The following is an 18,474-nucleotide window of genomic DNA, read 5'->3' on the forward strand; positions in this document are numbered from 1 at the left end:
CTAATCTGTCAGATGGCACAGGATATAATTGCTTAAACGTTTAGAAGGAGTAAAAGAATTACCCAAATTATTCCATTCCCTGGAAATTACTTCAGAAATAGCATCAGGGAGATTAAACACTTCTGGAATAACTACAGGAGATTTAAAAACCTTATTTAAACGTTTAGATTTAGTATCAAGAGGACCAGAATCCTCTATTTCTAATGCAATTAATACTTCTTTAAATAAAGAACGAATAAATTCCATCTTGAACAAATACAAAGATTTATCAGCATCAACCTCTGAGACAGAAACCTCTGAACCAGAAGAACCATTATCAGTATCAGAATGATGATGTTCATTTAAAAATTCATCTGAAAAAAGAGAAGTTTTAAAAGACTTTTATGTAAACTAGAAGGAGAAATAACAGACATAGCCCTCTTAATGGATTTAAAAAATAAAATCTCTTATGTTTATCAGGAACACTCTGAAAATTAGATGTTGACGGAACAGCAACAGGTAATGTAACAGTACTAAAGGAAATTTTATCTGCATTAATAAGTTTGTCATGACATGCAATACAAACAACAGCTGGAGAAACAGATACCAAAAATTATAGCAGATACACTTAGCTTGGTAGCTCCAGCACTAGACAGCGATTTTCCTGTAGTATCTTCTGACTCAGATGCAACGTGAGACATCTTGCAATATGTAAGAGAAAAAACAACATATAAAGCAAAATTGATCAAATTCCTTAAATGACAGTTTCAGGAATGGGAAAAAATGCCAAAGAACAAGCTTCTAGCAACCAGAAGCAATGAAAAAAACAGAATTTATGTTTACCTGATAAATTTCTTTCTCCAACGGTGTGTCCGGTCCACGGCGTCATCCTTACTTGTGGGATATTCTCTTCCCCAACAGGAAATGGCAAAGAGCCCAGCAAAGCTGGTCACATGATCCCTCCTAGGCTCCGCCTACCCCAGTCATTCGACCGACGTTAAGGAGGAATATTTGCATAGGAGAAACCATATGGTACCGTGGTGACTGTAGTTAAAGAAAATAAAATATCAGACCTGATTAAAAAAACCAGGGCGGGCCGTGGACCGGACACACCGTTGGAGAAATAAATTTATCTGGTAAACATAAATTCTGTTTTCTCCAACATTGGTGTGTCCGGTCCACGGCGTCATCCTTACTTGTGGGAACCAATACCAAAGCTTTAGGACACGGATGAAGGGAGGGAGCAAATCAGGTCACCTAAATGGAAGGCACCACGGCTTGCAAAACCTTTCTCCCAAAAATAGCCTCATAAGAAGCAAAAGTATCAAACTTGTAAAATTTGGTAAAAGTGTGCAGTGAAGACCAAGTCGCTGCCCTACATATCTGATCAACAGAAGCCTCGTTCTTGAAGGCCCATGTGGAAGCCACAGCCCTAGTGGAATGAGCTGTGATTCTTTCGGGAGGCTGCCGTCCGGCAGTCTCGTAAGCCAATCTGATGATGCTTTTAATCCAAAAAGAGAGAGAGGTAGAAGTTGCTTTTTGACCTCTCCTTTTACCTGAATAAACAACAAACAAGGAAGATGTTTGTCTAAAATCCTTTGTAGCATCTAAATAGAATTTTAGAGCGCGAACAACATCCAAATTGTGCAACAAACGTTCCTTCTTTGAAACTGGTTTTGGACACAGAGAAGGTACGATAATCTCCTGGTTAATGTTTTTGTTAGAAACAACTTTTGGAAGAAAACCAGGTTTAGTACGTAAAACCACCTTATCTGCATGGAACACCAGATAAGGAGGAGAACACTGCAGAGCAGATAATTCTGAGACTCTTCTAGCAGAAGAAATCGCAACTAAAAACAAAACTTTCCAAGATAATAACTTAATATCAACGGAATGTAAGGGTTCAAACGGAACCCCCTGAAGAACTGAAAGAACTAAATTGAGACTCCAAGGAGGAGTCAAAGGTTTGTAAACAGGCTTGATTCTAACCAGAGCCTGAACAAAGGCTTGAACATCTGGCACAGCTGCCAGCTTTTTGTGAAGTAATACCGACAAGGCAGAAATCTGTCCCTTCAGGGAACTTGCAGATAATCCTTTTTCCAATCCTTCTTGAAGGAAGGATAGAATCCTAGGAATCTTAACCTTGTCCCAAGGGAATCCTTTAGATTCACACCAACAGATATATTTTTTCCAAATTTTATGGTAAATCTTTCTAGTCACAGGCTTTCTGGCCTGAACAAGAGTATTGATAACAGAATCTGAGAATCCTCGCTTCGATAAAATCAAGCGTTCAATCTCCAAGCAGTCAGCTGGAGTGAAACCAGATTCGGGTGTTCGAACGGACCCTGAACAAGAAGGTCTCGTCTCAAAGGTAGCTTCCAAGGTGGAGCCGATGACATATTCACCAGATCTGCATACCAAGTCCTGCGTGGCCACGCAGGAGCTATCAAGATCACCGACGCCCTCTCCTGCTTGATCCTGGCTATCAGCCTGGGGATGAGAGGAAATGGCGGGAACACATAAGCTAGTTTGAAGGTCCAAGGTGCTACTAGTGCATCCACTAGAGCCGCCTTGGGATCCCTGGATCTGGCCCCGTAGCAAGGAACTTTGAAGTTCTGACGAGAGGCCATCAGATCCATGTCTGGAATGCCCCACAGGTGAGTGACTTGGGCAAAGATTTCCGGATGGAGTTCCCACTCCCCCGGATGCAATGTCTGCCGACTCAGAAAATCCGCTTCCCAATTTTCCACTCCTGGGATGTGGATAGCAGACAGGTGGCAGGAGTGAGACTCCGCCCAAAGAATAATTTTGGTTACTTCTTCCATCGCTAGGGAACTCCTTGTTCCCCCCTGATGGTTGATGTACGCAACAGTCGTCATGTTGTCTGATTGAAACCGTATGAACCTGGTCCTCGCAAGCTGGGGCCAGGCCTGGAGAGCATTGAATATCGCTCTCAGTTCCAGAATATTTATCGGTAGAAGAGATTCTTCCCGAGACCAAAGACCCTGAGCTTTCAGGGATCCCCAGACCGCGCCCCAGCCTATCAGACTGGCGTCGGTCGTGACAATGACCCACTCTGGTCTGTGGAACATCATCCCTTGAGACAGATTGTCCAGGGACAGCCACCAACGGAGTGAGTCTCTGGTTCTCTGATTTACTTGTATCTTCGGAGACAAGTCTGTATAGTCCCCATTCCACTGACTGAGCATGCACAGTTGTAATGGTCTTAGATGAATGCGCGCAAAAGGAACTATGTCCATCGCCGCCACCATCAACCCGATCACTTCCATGCACTGAGCTATGGAAGGAAGAGGAACGGAATGAAGTATCCGACAAGAGTCCAGAAGCTTTGTTTTTCTGGCCTCTGTTAGAAAGATCCTCATTTCTAAGGAGTCTATAATTGTTCCCAAGAAGGGAACCCTTGTTGACGGGGATAGAGAACTCTTTTCCACGTTCACTTTCCAGCCGTGAGATCTGAGAAAGGCCAGGACAATGTCCGTGTGAGCCTTTGCTTGAGGAAGGGACGACGCTTGAATCAGAATGTCGTCCAGGTAAGGTACTACTGCAATGCCCCTTGGTCTTAGCACCGCTAGAAGGGACCCTAGTACCTTTGTGAAAATCCTTGGAGCAGTGGCTAATCCGAAAGGAAGCGCCACGAACTGGTAATGTTTGTCCAGGAATGCAAACCTTAGGAACCGATGATGTTCCTTGTGGATAGGAATATGTAGATACGCATCCTTTAAATCCACCGTGGTCATGAATTGACCTTCCTGGATGGAAGGAAGGATAGTTCGAATGGTTTCCATCTTGAACGATGGGACCTTGAGAAATTTGTTTAAGATCTTGAGATCTAGGATTGGTCTGAACGTTCCCTCTTTTTTGGGAACTATGAACAGATTGGAGTAGAACCCCATCCCTTGTTCTCTTAATGGAACAGGATGAATCACTCCCATTTTTAACAGGTCTTCTACACAATGTAAGAACGCCTGTCTTTTTATGTGGTCTGAAGACAACTGCGACCTGTGGAACCTCCCCCTTGGGGGAAGTCCCTTGAATTCCAGAAGATAACCCTGGGAGACTATTTCTAGCGCCCAAGGATCCAGAACATCTCTTGCCCAAGCCTGAGCGAAGAGAGAGAGTCTGCCCCCCACCAGATCCGGTCCCGGATCGGGGGCCAATATTTCATGCTGTCTTGGTAGCAGTGGCAGGTTTCTTGGCCTGCTTTCCCTTGTTCCAGCCTTGCATTGGTCTCCAAGCTGGCTTGGCCTGAGAAGTATTACCCTCTTGCTTAGAGGACGTAGCACCTTGGGCTGGTCCGTTTTTACGAAAGGGACGAAAATTAGGTCTATTTTTTGCCTTGAAGGGCCGATCCTGAGGAAGGGCGTGGCCCTTACCCCCAGTGATATCAGAGATAATCTCTTTCAAGTCAGGACCAAACAGCGTTTTCCCCTTGAAAGGAATGTTTAGTAGCTTGTTCTTGGAAGACGCATCAGCCGACCAAGATTTCAACCAAAGCGCTCTGCGCGCCACAATAGCAAACCCAGAGTTCTTAGCCGCTAACTTAGCCAATTGCAAAGAGGCGTCTAGAGTGAAAGAATTAGCCAATTTGAGAGCATTGATTCTGTCCATAATCTCCTCATAAGGAGGAGAGTCACTATCGAGCACCTTAAGCAGTTCATCAAACCAGAAATATGCGGCAGTAGTGACAGGGACAATGCATGAAATGGGTTGTAGAAGGTAACCCTGCTGAACAAACATCTTTTTAAGCAAACCTTCTAATTTTTTATCCATAGGATCTTTGAAAGCACAACTATCCTCTATGGGAATAGTGGTGCGTTTGTTTAAAGTAGAAACCGCTCCCTCGACCTTGGGGACTGACTGCCATAAGTCCTTTCTGGGGTCGACCATAGGAAACAATTTTTTAAATATGGGGGGAGGGACGAAAGGAATACCGGGCCTTTCCCATTCTTTATTAACAATGTCCGCCACCCGCTTGGGTATAGGAAAAGCTTCTGGGAGCCCCGGCACCTCTAGGAACTTGTCCATTTTACATAGTTTCTCTGGGATGACTAAATTTTCACAATCATCCAGAGTGGATAATACCTCCTTAAGCAAAATGCGGAGATGTTCCAATTTAAATTTAAATGTAATCACATCAGATTCAGCCTGCTGAGAAATGTTCCCTAAATCAGTAATTTCTCCCTCAGACAAAACCTCCCTGGCCCCCTCAGATTGGGTTAGGGGCCCTTCAGAGATATTAATATCAGCGTCGTCATGCTCTTCAGTAACTAAAACAGAGCAGCCACGCTTACGCTGACAAGGGTTAATTTTGGCTAAAATGTTTTTGACAGAATTATCCATTACAGCCGTTAATTGTTGCATAGTAAGGAGTATTGGCGCGCTAGATGTACTAGGGGCCTCCTGAGTGGGCAAGACTCGTGTAGACGAAGGAGGGAATGATGCAGTACCATGCTTACTCCCCTCACTTGAGGAATCATCTTGGGCATCATTGTCATTATCACATAAATCACATTTATTTAAATGAATAGGAATTCTGGCTTCCCCACATTCAGAACACAGTCTATCTGGTAGTTCAGACATGTTAAACAGGCATAAACTTGATCAGAAAGCACAAAAAACGTTTTAAAATAAAACCGTTACTGTCACTTTAAATTTTAAACTGAACACACTTTATTACTGCAATTGCGAAAAAACATGAAGGAATTGTTCAAAATTCACCAAATTTTCACCACAGCGTCTTAAAGCCTTGAAAATATTGCACACCAATTTTGGAAGCTTTAACCCTTAAAATAACGGAACCGGAGCCGTTTTAAGTTTCAAACCCCTTTACAGTCCCTGGTATCTGCTTTGCTGAGACCCAACCAAACCCAAAGGGGAATACGATACCAAATGACGCCTTCAGAAGTCTTTTATAAGTATCAGAGCTCCTCTCACATGCGACTGCATGCCATGCCTCTCAAAAACAAGTGCGCAACACCGGCGCGAAAATGAGACTCTGCCTATGCTTTGGGAAAGCCCCTAAAGAATAAGGTGTCTAAAACAGTGCCTGCCGATATTATTATATCAAAATACCCAGATAAAATGATTCCTCAAGGCTAAATATGTGTTAATAATCAATCGATTTAGCCCAGAAAAAGTCTACAGTTTAAATAAGCCCTTGTGAAGCCCTTATTTACAATCGTAATAAACATGGCTTACCGGATCCCATAGGGAAAATGACAGCTTCCAGCATTACATCGTCTTGTTAGAATGTGTCATACCTCAAGCAGCAAGGGACTGCAAACTGTTCCCCCAACTGAAGTTAATTGCTCTCAACAGTCCTGTGTGGAACAGCCATGGATTTTAGTTACGGTTGCTAAAATCATTTTCCTCATACAAACAGAATTCTTCATCTCTTTTCTGTTTCTGAGTAAATAGTACGTACCAGCACTATTTGAAAATAACAAACTCTTGATTGAATAATGAAAAACTACAGTTAAACACTAAAAAACTCTAAGCCATCTCCGTGGAGATGTTGCCTGTACAACGGCAAAGAGAATGACTGGGGTAGGCGGAGCCTAGGAGGGATCATGTGACCAGCTTTGCTGGGCTCTTTGCCATTTCCTGTTGGGGAAGAGAATATCCCACAAGTAAGGATGACGCCGTGGACCGGACACACCTATGTTGGAGAAATAAGACTTAAATAATGTGGAGACAAAAGCGACGCCCTTATTTTTTAGCGCCAAATAAGACGCCCACATTATTTGGCGCCTAAATGCTTTTGGCGACAAAAATGACGCCACATCCGGAACGCCGACATTTTTGGCGCAAAATAACGTCAAAAAATGACGCAACTTCCGGCGACACGTATGACGCCGGAAACGGAAAAGAATTTTTGCGCCAAAAAAGTCCGCGCCAAGAATGACGCAATAAAATGAAGCATTTTCAGCCCCCGCGAGCCTAACAGCCCACAGGGAAAAAAAGAGTCAAATTTTTGAAGGTAAGAAAAAATGATTAATTCAAATGCATTATCCCAAATATGAAACTGACTGTCTGAAAAATAAGGAAAGTTGAACATTCTGAGTCAAGGCAAATAAATGTTTGAATACATATATTTAGAACTTTATAAACAAAGTGCCCAACCATAGCTTAGAGTGTCACAGAAAATAAGATTTACTTACTCCAGGACACTCATCTACATGTTTGTAGTACAACCAATACTGAAACGAGAATCAGCAGAGGTAATGGTATATATAAGAGTATATCGTCGATCTGAAAAGGGAGGTAAGAGATGAATCTCTACGACCGATAACAGAGAACCTATGAAATAGACCCCGTAGAAGGAGATCACTGCATTCAAATAGGCAATACTCTCCTCACATCCCTCTGACATTCACTGCACGCTGAGAGGAAAACCGGGCTCCAACTTGCTGCGGAGCGCATATCAACGTAGAATCTAGCACAAACTTACTTCACCACCTCCATCGGAGGCAAAGTTTGTAAAACTGAATTGTGGGTGTGGTGAGGGGTGTATTTATAGGCATTTTAAGGTTTGGGAAACTTTGCCCCTCCTGGTAGGAATGTATATCCCATACGTCACTAGCTCATGGACTCTTGCTAATTACATGAAAGAAAAATGTAATTTTTGATCATTTTAATTTTTAAAAATATTCATTCAAAAGTTTGGATTTCACAATAAATTTGGATGTTAATTCCAGAATTGGGAATTTGTATCTGTAGCAGAATAAGCAAATGAAGTGTAGATTACCTGTGACAACATCAGTTATTCCTGTAACCTGAGATTCACTCATTGAAGAACTAAAGGGGGCGTTTGCAGGATTCAGCTTACTCGAGTAAGGACTGGATGAAAACTGAGGCGCAAATGGAGAAGAACTTCTGACTGGTGAAGCAGACACATTTTCTTCAGAAAACTCATTACCCCTTGGAGAAACCCTGGAAATTAAGATATAGAATATTAGGCTGTGAGGAATTAACAAATTATGACCATATAAATGATTATATAAGCCACTGAGTATGCTTGATTAAAAAGTCATTTCTGTAGCATAAGGCTAATGCAGCAATCTCTTTAAATGCTTCTACTATGGAATTCCATAATCACAGATAAATGCAGACAGATGCATAACCTTGTGTGAGAACCGCCGCAGAATAGTACGAAACATATTTCTCATTATCTGCCATCTCTCCCAGAGTGATTCATTAAGCCCCTAACCCGGTTATCTTCCTTCATATCAAGGTCCGGTTTCTGCTGCCAGAGGAATCGCCTTTCCAAAGCATTACGTTAACCCTGTTCACAAAGCAAGGCCCAATTCTGATTTCTTCTAAAAGCTAATAATTACAATTTCTGCATTAAATATTTATTAAAGGGACATAAAACCCTATATTGTTACATGATTCTTATATATAATGCAATTTGAACAAGTTTCCCATTTACTTCTATTAACAAATTTGCTTCATTGTGTTGGAATCCTTTGTTGAAGAAGCAGTAGTGCACTCCTGGGAGCTAGCTGAATACATCAGTTTAGCCAATAAAAAGATGAATATTTATTTATTTAAATATATTACAATGCTTTAAAAAAATCCAGTGCAATGTTTTTTTCTTTATATGCTTATGAGGCAGGTCACTGTCCACCAATAGAGCTGCAGAGATGCCTATTACACAGGAAGTATACATTATACACTTCCTTTCCTGCACATTTGAACATAAAAATAAACCATTTTAACTTAAACTTTCATTTGGGCAAACAAAAAAAGAAAAAAAAAAAAAAAAGATATGTTTAAATATTTTGATTTAAAAGTCAGTGCTGTACAAACCCCACATCATTTGTTTGGTACATAACAATACTATAAATCTAGGCGGAGGATATATATACTGAGATACTCTGATGGACCTAAATGTAAAAAGGAAGAACACCTCCTCTGAGACAGGAAATTGTTGTGCTATGTATTCTAATTGCTATGCAACAAGGTCACATATGAAATGACATCACCATGGCAGGCAATCAGAAGGGACAAGCAAACAATAAGGCTTCCTGCTTGAGCCTTAAAAGCTATTACATTAACTCTTTAATATCACTATAAACACAGTGTCTTATTATTATTATTATTATTATTAAAAGTCAAATGCAAGGGAATTTATATACAGGTATATTAAAGGGACACTGAACCCAAAAAATGTCTTTTGTGATTCAGATAGAGCATGCAATTGTAAGCAACTTTCTAATTTACTCCTATTATCAATGTTTCTTCGTTCTCTTGCTATCTTTATATAAAAAAACAGAATTTATGTTTACCTGATAAATTACTTTCTCCAACGGTGTGTCCGGTCCACGGCGTCATCCTTACTTGTGGGATATTCTCTTCCCCAACAGGAAATGGCAAAGAGCCCAGCAAAGCTGGTCACATGATCCCTCCTAGGCTCCGCCTACCCCAGTCATTCGACCGACGTTAAGGAGGAATATTTGCATAGGAGAAACCATATGATACCGTGGTGACTGTAGTTAAAGAAAATAAATTATCAGACCTGATTAAAAAACCAGGGCGGGCCGTGGACCGGACACACCGTTGGAGAAAGTAATTTATCAGGTAAACATAAATTCTGTTTTCTCCAACATAGGTGTGTCCGGTCCACGGCGTCATCCTTACTTGTGGGAACCAATACCAAAGCTTTAGGACACGGATGAAGGGAGGGAGCAAATCAGGTCACCTAAATGGAAGGCACCACGGCTTGCAAAACCTTTCTCCCAAAAACAGCCTCAGAAGAAGCAAAAGTATCAAACTTGTAAAATTTGGTAAAAGTGTGCAGTGAAGACCAAGTCGCTGCCCTACATATCTGATCAACAGAAGCCTCGTTCTTGAAGGCCCATGTGGAAGCCACAGCCCTAGTGGAATGAGCTGTGATTCTTTCAGGAGGCTGCCGTCCGGCAGTCTCGTAAGCCAATCTGATGATGCTTTTAATCCAAAAAGAGAGAGAGGTAGAAGTTGCTTTTTGACCTCTCCTGTTACCAGAATAAACAACAAACAAGGAAGATGTTTGTCTAAAATCCTTTGTAGCATCTAAATAGAATTTTAGAGCGCGAACAACATCCAAATTGTGCAACAAACGTTCCTTCTTCGAAACTGGTTTCGGGCACAAAGAAGGCACGACTATCTCCTGGTTAATGTTTTTGTTAGAAACAACTTTTGGAAGAAAACCAAGTTTAGTACGTAAAACCACCTTATCTGCATGGAACACCAGATAAGGAGGAGAACACTGCAGAGCAGATAATTCTGAAACTCTTCTAGCGGAAGAAATTGCAGCCAAAAACAAAACTTTCCAAGATAATAACTTAATATCAACGGAATGTAAGGGTTCAAACGGAACCCCCTGAAGAACTGAAAGAACTAAGTTGAGACTCCAAGGAGGAGTCAAAGGTTTGTAAACAGGCTTGATTCTAACCAGAGCCTGAACAAAGGCTTGAACATCTGGCACAGCTGCCAGCTCTTTGTGAAGTAACACAGACAAGGCAGAAATCTGTCCCTTCAAGGAACTTGCAGATAATCCTTTCTCCAATCCTTCTTGAAGAAAGGATAGAATCCTAGGAATCTTTACCTTGTCCCAAGGGAATCCTTTAGATTCACACCAACAGATATATTTTTTCCATATTTTGTGGTAAATTTTTCTAGTTACAGGCTTTCTGGCCTGAACAAGAGTAACAATAACAGAATCTGAGAACCCTCGCTTTGATAAGATCAAGCGTTCAATCTCCAAGCAGTCAGCTGGAGTAGGACCAGATTCGGATGTTCGAACGGACCTTGAACAAGAAGGTCTCGTCTCAAAGGTAGCTTCCATGGTGGAGCCGATGACATATTCACCAGATCTGCCTACCAAGTCCTGCGTGGTTACGCAGGAGCTATCAAGATCACCTACGCCCTCTCCTGATTGATCCTGGCTACCAGCCTGGGGATGAGAGGAAACGGCGGGAATACATAAGCTAGGTTGAAGGTCCAAGGTGCTACTAGTGCATCTACTAGAGTCGCCTTGGGATCCCTGGATCTGGACCCGTAGCAAGGAACCTTGAAGTTCTGACGAGAGGCCATCAGATCCATGTCTGGAATGCCCCACAGTTGAGTGATTTGGGCAAAGATTTCCGGATGGAGTTCCCACACCCCCGGATGCAATGTCTGACGAATCAGAAAATCCGCTTCCCAAGTTTCCACTCCTGGGATGTGGATTGCAGACAGGTGGCAGGAGCGAGTCTCCGCCCATTGAATGATTTTGGTCACTTCTTCCATCGCCAGGGAACTCCTTGTTCCCCCCTGATGGTTGATGTACGCAACAGTCGTCATGTTGTCTGATTGAATATGAACTTGGCCCTCGCTAGCTGAGGCCAAGCCTTGAGAGCATTGAATATCGCTCTCAGTTCCAGAATCTATCGGTAGAAGAGATTCTTCCCGAGACCAAAGACCCTGAGCTTTCAGGGATCCCCAGACCGCGCCCCAGCCCATCAGACTGGCGTCGGTCGTGACAATGACCCACTCTGGTCTGCGGGAGGTCACCCCTTGCGACAGGTTGTCCAGGGACAGCCACCAACGGAGTGAGTCTCTGGTCCTCTGATTTACTTGTATCTTCGGAGACAAGTCTGTATAGTCCCCATTCCACTGACTGAGCATACACAATTGAAATGGTCTTAGATGAATGCGCGCAAAAGGAACTATGTCCATTGCCGCTACCATCAAACCTATCACTTCCATGCACTGCGCTATGGAAGGAAGAGGAACGGAAGGAAGTATCCGACAAGAGTTTAGAAGTTTTGTTTTTCTGGTCTCTGTCAGAAAAATCCTCATTTCTAAGGAGTCTATTATTGTTCCCAAGAAGGGAACTCTTGTCGACGGAGATAGAGAACTCTTTTCCACGTTCACTTACCATCCGTGAGATCCGAGAAAGGCCAGGACTATGTCCGTGTGAGCCTTTGCTAGAGGAAGGGACGATGCTTGAATCAGAATGTCGTCCAAGTAAGGTACTACAGCAATGCCCCTTGGTCTTAGCACCGCCAGAAGGGACCCTAGTACCTTTGTGAAAATCCTTGGAACAGTGGCTAATCCGAAAGGAAGCGCCACGAACTGGTAATGCTTGTCCAGGAATGCGAACCTTAGGAACCGATGATGTTCCTTGTGGACAGGAATATGTAGATACGCATCCTTTAAATCCACCGTGGTCAAGAATTGACCTTCCTGGATGGAAGGATTGTTCGAATGGTTTCCATTTTGGACGATGGAACCTTGAGAAACTTGTTTAGGATCTTGAGATCTAAGATTGGTCTGAACGTTCCCTCTTTTTTGGGAACTACGAACAGATTGGAGTAGAACCCCATCCCTCGTTCTTTTAATGGAACAGGATGAATCACTTCCAGAAGATAACCTTGGAAGACTATTTCTAGCGCCCAAGGATCCAGAACATCTCTTGCCCAAGCCTGAGTGAAGAGAGAGAGTCTGCCCCCCACCAAATCCGGTCCCGGATCGGGGGCCCGCATCTCATGCTGTCTTGGGAGCAGTGGCAGGTTTCTTGGCCTGCTTTCCTTTGTTCCAGCCTTGCCTTGGTCTCCAGGCTGGATTGGCTTGAGAAGTATTACCCTCCTGCTTAGAGGACGTAGCACTTGGGGCTGGTCCGTTTCTGCGAAAGGGACGAAAATTAGGTTTATTTTTGGCCTTGAAAGACCTATTCTGAGGAAGGGCGTGGCCCTTGCCCCCAGTGATATCAGAGATAAACTCTTTCAAGTCAGGGCCAAACAGTGTTTTCCCCCAATCCTCTTAAAGCCTTAAAAGTATTGCACACCAAATTTGGAAGCTTTAACCCTTAAAATAACGGAACCGGAGCCGTTTTTATATTTAACCCCTTTACAGTCCCTGGAATCTGCTTTGCTGAGACCCAACCAAGCCCAAAGGGGAATACGATACCAAATAATGCCTTCAGAAAGACTTTTCTATGTATCAGAGCTCCACACACATGCAGCTGCATGTCATGCTGTTCTCAAAAACAAGTGCGCCATACCAGCGCGAAAATGAGGCTCTGCCTATGATTAGGGAAAGCCCCTATAGAATAAGGTGTCTAAAACAGTGCCTGCCGATATTATTTTACAAAAAATACCCAGATTAAATGATTCCTCAAGGCTAAATATGTGTAAATATGATCGATTTAGCCCAGAAAATGTCTACAGTCTTAATAATCCCTTGTGAAGCCCTTATTTACTGTCTGAATAAAAATGGCTTACCGGATCCCATAGGGAAAATGACAGCTTCCAGCATTACATCGTCTTGTTAGAATGTGTCATACCTCAAGCAGCAAAAGACTGCTCACTGTTCCCCCAACTGAAGTTAATTCCTCTCAACAGTCCTGTGTGGAACAGCCATGGATTTTAGTAACGGTTGCTAAAATCATTTTCCTCATACAAACAGAAATCTTCATCTCTTTTCTGTTTCAGAGTAAATAGTACATACCAGCACTATTTTAAAATAACAAACTCTTGATTGAATAATAAAAACTACAGTTAAACACTAAAAAACTCTAAGCCATCTCCGTGGAGATGTTGCCTGTACAACGGCAAAGAGAATGACTGGGGTAGGCGGAGCCTAGGAGGGATCATGTGACCAGCTTTGCTGGGCTCTTTGCCATTTCCTGTTGGGGAAGAGAATATCCCACAAGTAAGGATGACGCCGTGGACCGGACACACCTATGTTGGAGAAAAGAAGGCATTTAAGCTTTTTTCTTGGTTCAGCACTCTGGACAGCAGTTTTTGATTGGTAGATGAATTTATCCACCAATCAGCAAGGACAACCTAGGTTGTTCACCAAAAATGGGCCGGCATCTAAACTTACATTCTTGCATTTCAAATAAAGATACCAAGAGAATAAGGAACATTTGATAATAGGAGTAAATTACAAAGTTGCTTAAAATTTCATGCTCTATCTGAATCACAAAAGAAAAACATTGGGTTCAGTGTCCCTTTAAAGGGATATGAAATCCAACATTTTTCTTTCATGATTCAAATAGAGCATACCATTTTGAACAACTTTCTTAATAACCTCTATTATCAAATTTTCTTTATTCTCTTGATTTCTTTTTTTTTTTAAAGCAGGGATTTAAGCCCAGAAGGGTGGGAGCAGTTTTGTAAGAATGTTATCCATTTGCAAGAGCACAACAAGATGGCAGCAATATTTCCTACCATGTACTGCTTCAGATACCTATGTATCTCTTCAACAAAGATTACCATGGGAACTAATTCAATTTGATAACAGACACAAAATAGAATCTTTTTTAAAAATTGTATGCTCTGTCACAAACTATTTTGTTTGTGTTTCATATCCCTTTAAAGGCCGCTTAAATGACAACATAACATAGAAAGTACTATGAGATTGGAGAGACTGTAAACCTTGGCCAATATACTAACAAGGCACTACAGTATTGTGCAAGCCTTACAATGTAACACCTTGAAGAATTTATAGCAACACTGTGTGAATAACGTCTCTCACTTTTCAGATCCAGAAGGAAGATTTAGCATTTTGAGCTTTTCTGCTTATTTGCAGTTCTTGGGATGTAACAGAATGCACTGTGCCTGGGGAATTAGAAAACCAACCCCATCATCATTTGCTTCCACAATATAAAGACCTACAGTTTATTACATTAATATTATTCCTGGCTCTAATTATATATGTAGGCTTTTCATTACAAGAATAAATATATATATTTTATTTTTTATCACCACTGAAAAACTATCCAAGATTTAAAAAAAAGGTATAATTTTTGTTTACATATAGTTATACCACAACACCATGTAATCCTTCAGTCACATCTATATTTTGAATAGAAATAAGTATAATCATTATACAACACCAGCAAGACTACTAATAACAGTAATAGTTTAATTTAGACTAGACCATCCCTTTAAGGTGTACATCATATTAATATCATATGTATGTTACTAGCAGGGGCGAAACTACAGGGGGTGCAGAGGTCGCAGGTGCGACTGGGCCCCTGAGGGTGGGGGCCCAGCTTAAAAAAAAAAAAAAAAAAAATCTTTTTTTTTTTAAATAATTTTTTTTTTTTAATAAAAAACGTTAACCTACCACTGCCTGCACTGATATCATGTGAGTGTGACATGACTACAGGGGTTAGTGTTTCTGATTTACCCATTGGTGTTTATGTGTGTGTGTGTGTGTGTGTATGTATGTGACTGTGTGTGTATTTATGCATCTATGTGTGTTTTACAGACCTTGTTACTACAGCATGGGGGGGGGGGGCAGGGGGTAAACAGTGTCACTATACAGTACCACTATATACAGTATGGGGGGTGGACCATGTCACTGACTACTGTGGTCACTTTATAAAGTACTGGGCGGGTAGTGTCAGGCCAGCCATCTCACCGGCAGATTACAGACTGTGTCACTAACTTACTATATATACAGTATTGGGGGGTTAAATAGTGTCACTATATACACTAATAGGGGGTCAGACCATCTCACAGACTGTGGGCACAGGGTACCTCCTTTTGCAGACATGTAATCTGATTCACATTTTTTTCTGTGTTAAATGTAATAAAAAAAAAATGTATTAAATTCACCTTTTTATGGAGGGGAAGGGGTGGTGGGGGGGCCCCTTCTTAGATTCTTGCACCTGGGCCCTGTGGTTTCTAGTTACGCCTCTGGTTACTAGTATCAAATTATTAGGCTTATGTACATAAAGATTCATGTCTCTATAATAGACACCGACTTACATGGGAAAGAAAAATATATTTTGATACAAATCACAAAGCATCACAAAAGCACTAAATATATTCAATATGTAAAAAAAAAATCTACATAGAAGATTTAAAGTTTTCAAGTTTTCTTTCCGCAAAATGTGTCTGCACACTGGAAATAATATGGATGGCAGCATCAAAAGTAAATCCAGAATCAGGAAAAGTGGTAATTGTGGTCAGTAAAGATTATTTGGAGATTGTGACACTGGTACCAGGCAAATATATACCCCAAATATGAATGTTTCCTTTAAAAGGTAATGTATATGCTTTATAAAGTAAGCACATATGTATACCGATGCTGTTCTGTAATTGGTAGCTATATACATATTTACAGTTCTGACCGTATTCTTACGTTCCTCATTTGAACTTTTATTGAAAGATGCTGTACAGACACATTTCATATATGAAGAAATATAAGTACTAGATCATTTTCAAGTTAGTCTATTAGCATCACCACTGACTTTGCTTTTAGCCTCCTTTCCTTTTTTCTTTTTAAATTGAGGTTCACAATAAACTAACAATAGCCATATATTACACAACCACAATAATATATTACAATAATATTGCCGGTGAGGTAGCTCAGTTGGTAAATACCCTAACTACAAAAAAGCCTGTTTAAAAGATCCAAGTTCACAGGTTCAAATCCCAGCAGGGCCGACTCAGCCCTTCATCCTTCCGAGGTCGATAAAATGAGTACCATTAAATTGGGTAATAATAACAACTATTACTATTCAGCTGCCGATTTGGTGAATTCCGAGAGCGAGCGCTGAAAAAGCGCTTTCAGTCCCACTGGGAGAAAGGCGCTATATAAATACTAGTTATTATAATATATTGCTCACAGTAATACAGCTGTAACACAATACATTTAATAATGCACATGCAAGATGGTGCCTGCTCTCAACTAAACAAATCCCAACGTTTTTTATTTTATTTATTTATTATAGAACATTGCGCTCCTACACAGAAATACAACATTTATTGAGAAATGACATCTTTACAAGGATTATTCAATTCAAGTTTTTGGCTATCTTCATGCCAAGTAAAAGTGCATATGAACCATAAACTTATATTTAGCTAAAATGAAGGGCCGGTGCTACCATAGAGGCCAACAAGACGAGTACATAAGGGCGCCCCCTTTAGGGGGGGAGGCGCATATTTGGTGCATGAGAATTTTTTCTTTAAAGTTAATGTGTAGATTTGTTTTTTATCTGCTTAATTTAGGCTTCATATTAGGGGCCATATGTGGTGTCATAATGGCTGGAATAGAAGGGGACTCCCGTGAAAAAGAAGAAAAGCAGAGTGCAGGTCACCCAGAACCATCTGGCTGAAATATCTCACTGCACAGCCCTTACTTTCACTGCAATACTTTAGCAGCATTTATAAAAGTTGGTGGAACCGGTGACAGCAGTGTGACTTGCCTCCACCCACAGCCTAATAGGTATTACAGGGGATGATGGGCACTGACAATCCTTCAGCTTTTGATATAATGCAAGCCAAGTCCTATTTCAAAGTATAGAAAACTGGTATAATAATTGCACAGTGCAGTGTGTTCATTTTCAGTGTATAAATGTTTGACATGGTTGTACAGCACCGAGTACCAACTATCAGTGTATAGGCCCTGTTCTGTTTTTTAGTGTATAAACCCTCAACATCATTATACAGTGCAGCATATATGTTATCAGTGTATACGTACTCTTCATTATTATACAGTGCAGCATATATGTTATCAGTGTATACGTACTCTGCATCATTATACAGTGCAGCATATATGTATAGCGAGTGAGAGATACAAAAACACCTGTCCAGTCTATTATTCTGAGCATAATTGTTTTATGTTACTGGTAGTCATTTATATATTGACGAGCTTGTTCAGGTTCTATTTTTTCTAGCTTGCAAATTTGGTAGCTAAATCCGTCCAGATTTAACTGCTCATATATAAATACATATATAAAAATGTTATAGGATGTTTACTTTCTATTAAGAACCAGTTTAAAAGTGCATATAAGTAGATATGTATAGCTAGTGGGGGATTCACTGTTTAGTGATTCTGTTTAGTGCATTCTTGGAGTATAATTGTACTTTCTGCTAGCAGTCTGTATATTCTATAGAGTGTTCAGTATTTACTTATTGCAGCTTGCAAACTTGTGAGTCAAAGCTGGTCAGATTCAACAGATTATACGCATACCAATGTGCTATAGGATGTTTCTCCTCCAATAATAATTTGTTAACAAAGCATGCAATCACACATATAGCTAGTGAGGGTTCCACTAATATTGGTACAGTTCATTGTCTGGGATTCCTTGACAATATATATATATATACATATATATAGCGGCCATAGCAGGCCTTTTAAGTTATAGTTAGATAATTATATTTGTACTATTATTTGTTCATCTTGCTACCGGAGTATAGTTATTACCCTTGCGTGTAGTCTCTCAAAACCTGCAGAGTTTTCGGTTTCAGGTTACATTCAGAGCTTGTGATTAAACAAGAAAAATAAGGAAGGGGTTTATATTTATCTTAAGAAATCTTAAAATCCTATATATATATATTAGTAACACAAAAAAAACAAACACTTTTCACTTGGAACTTCTTTCGCGCCAACCCCAAAAATAACAAAGGCGAAAATTATTAAGCTTCACATACACTTATAGACACTAGTGGTTTACTTTTTGACCAACCTCTTTTTTTTGCACAGTGTTTA

General features: G+C 40.9%; 1 protein-coding gene across 1 annotated transcript in view; it reads right to left on the reverse strand.

Annotated features, from left to right (window-relative positions):
- Positions 1-18,474, reverse strand: part of OCIAD1 (OCIA domain containing 1) — a 115,749-nt gene that overhangs the window by 23,576 nt on the left and 73,699 nt on the right. Inside the window, exon 6 of the mRNA XM_053703977.1 lies at positions 7,748-7,932. Coding sequence (XP_053559952.1) covers positions 7,748-7,932 — 185 coding nt within the window. The remainder of the gene's footprint in view (positions 1-7,747; positions 7,933-18,474) is intronic.

The sequence above is a fragment of the Bombina bombina genome, chromosome 2 (assembly GCF_027579735.1).
Source record: "Bombina bombina isolate aBomBom1 chromosome 2, aBomBom1.pri, whole genome shotgun sequence".
Lineage (NCBI taxonomy): Eukaryota > Metazoa > Chordata > Amphibia > Anura > Bombinatoridae > Bombina > Bombina bombina.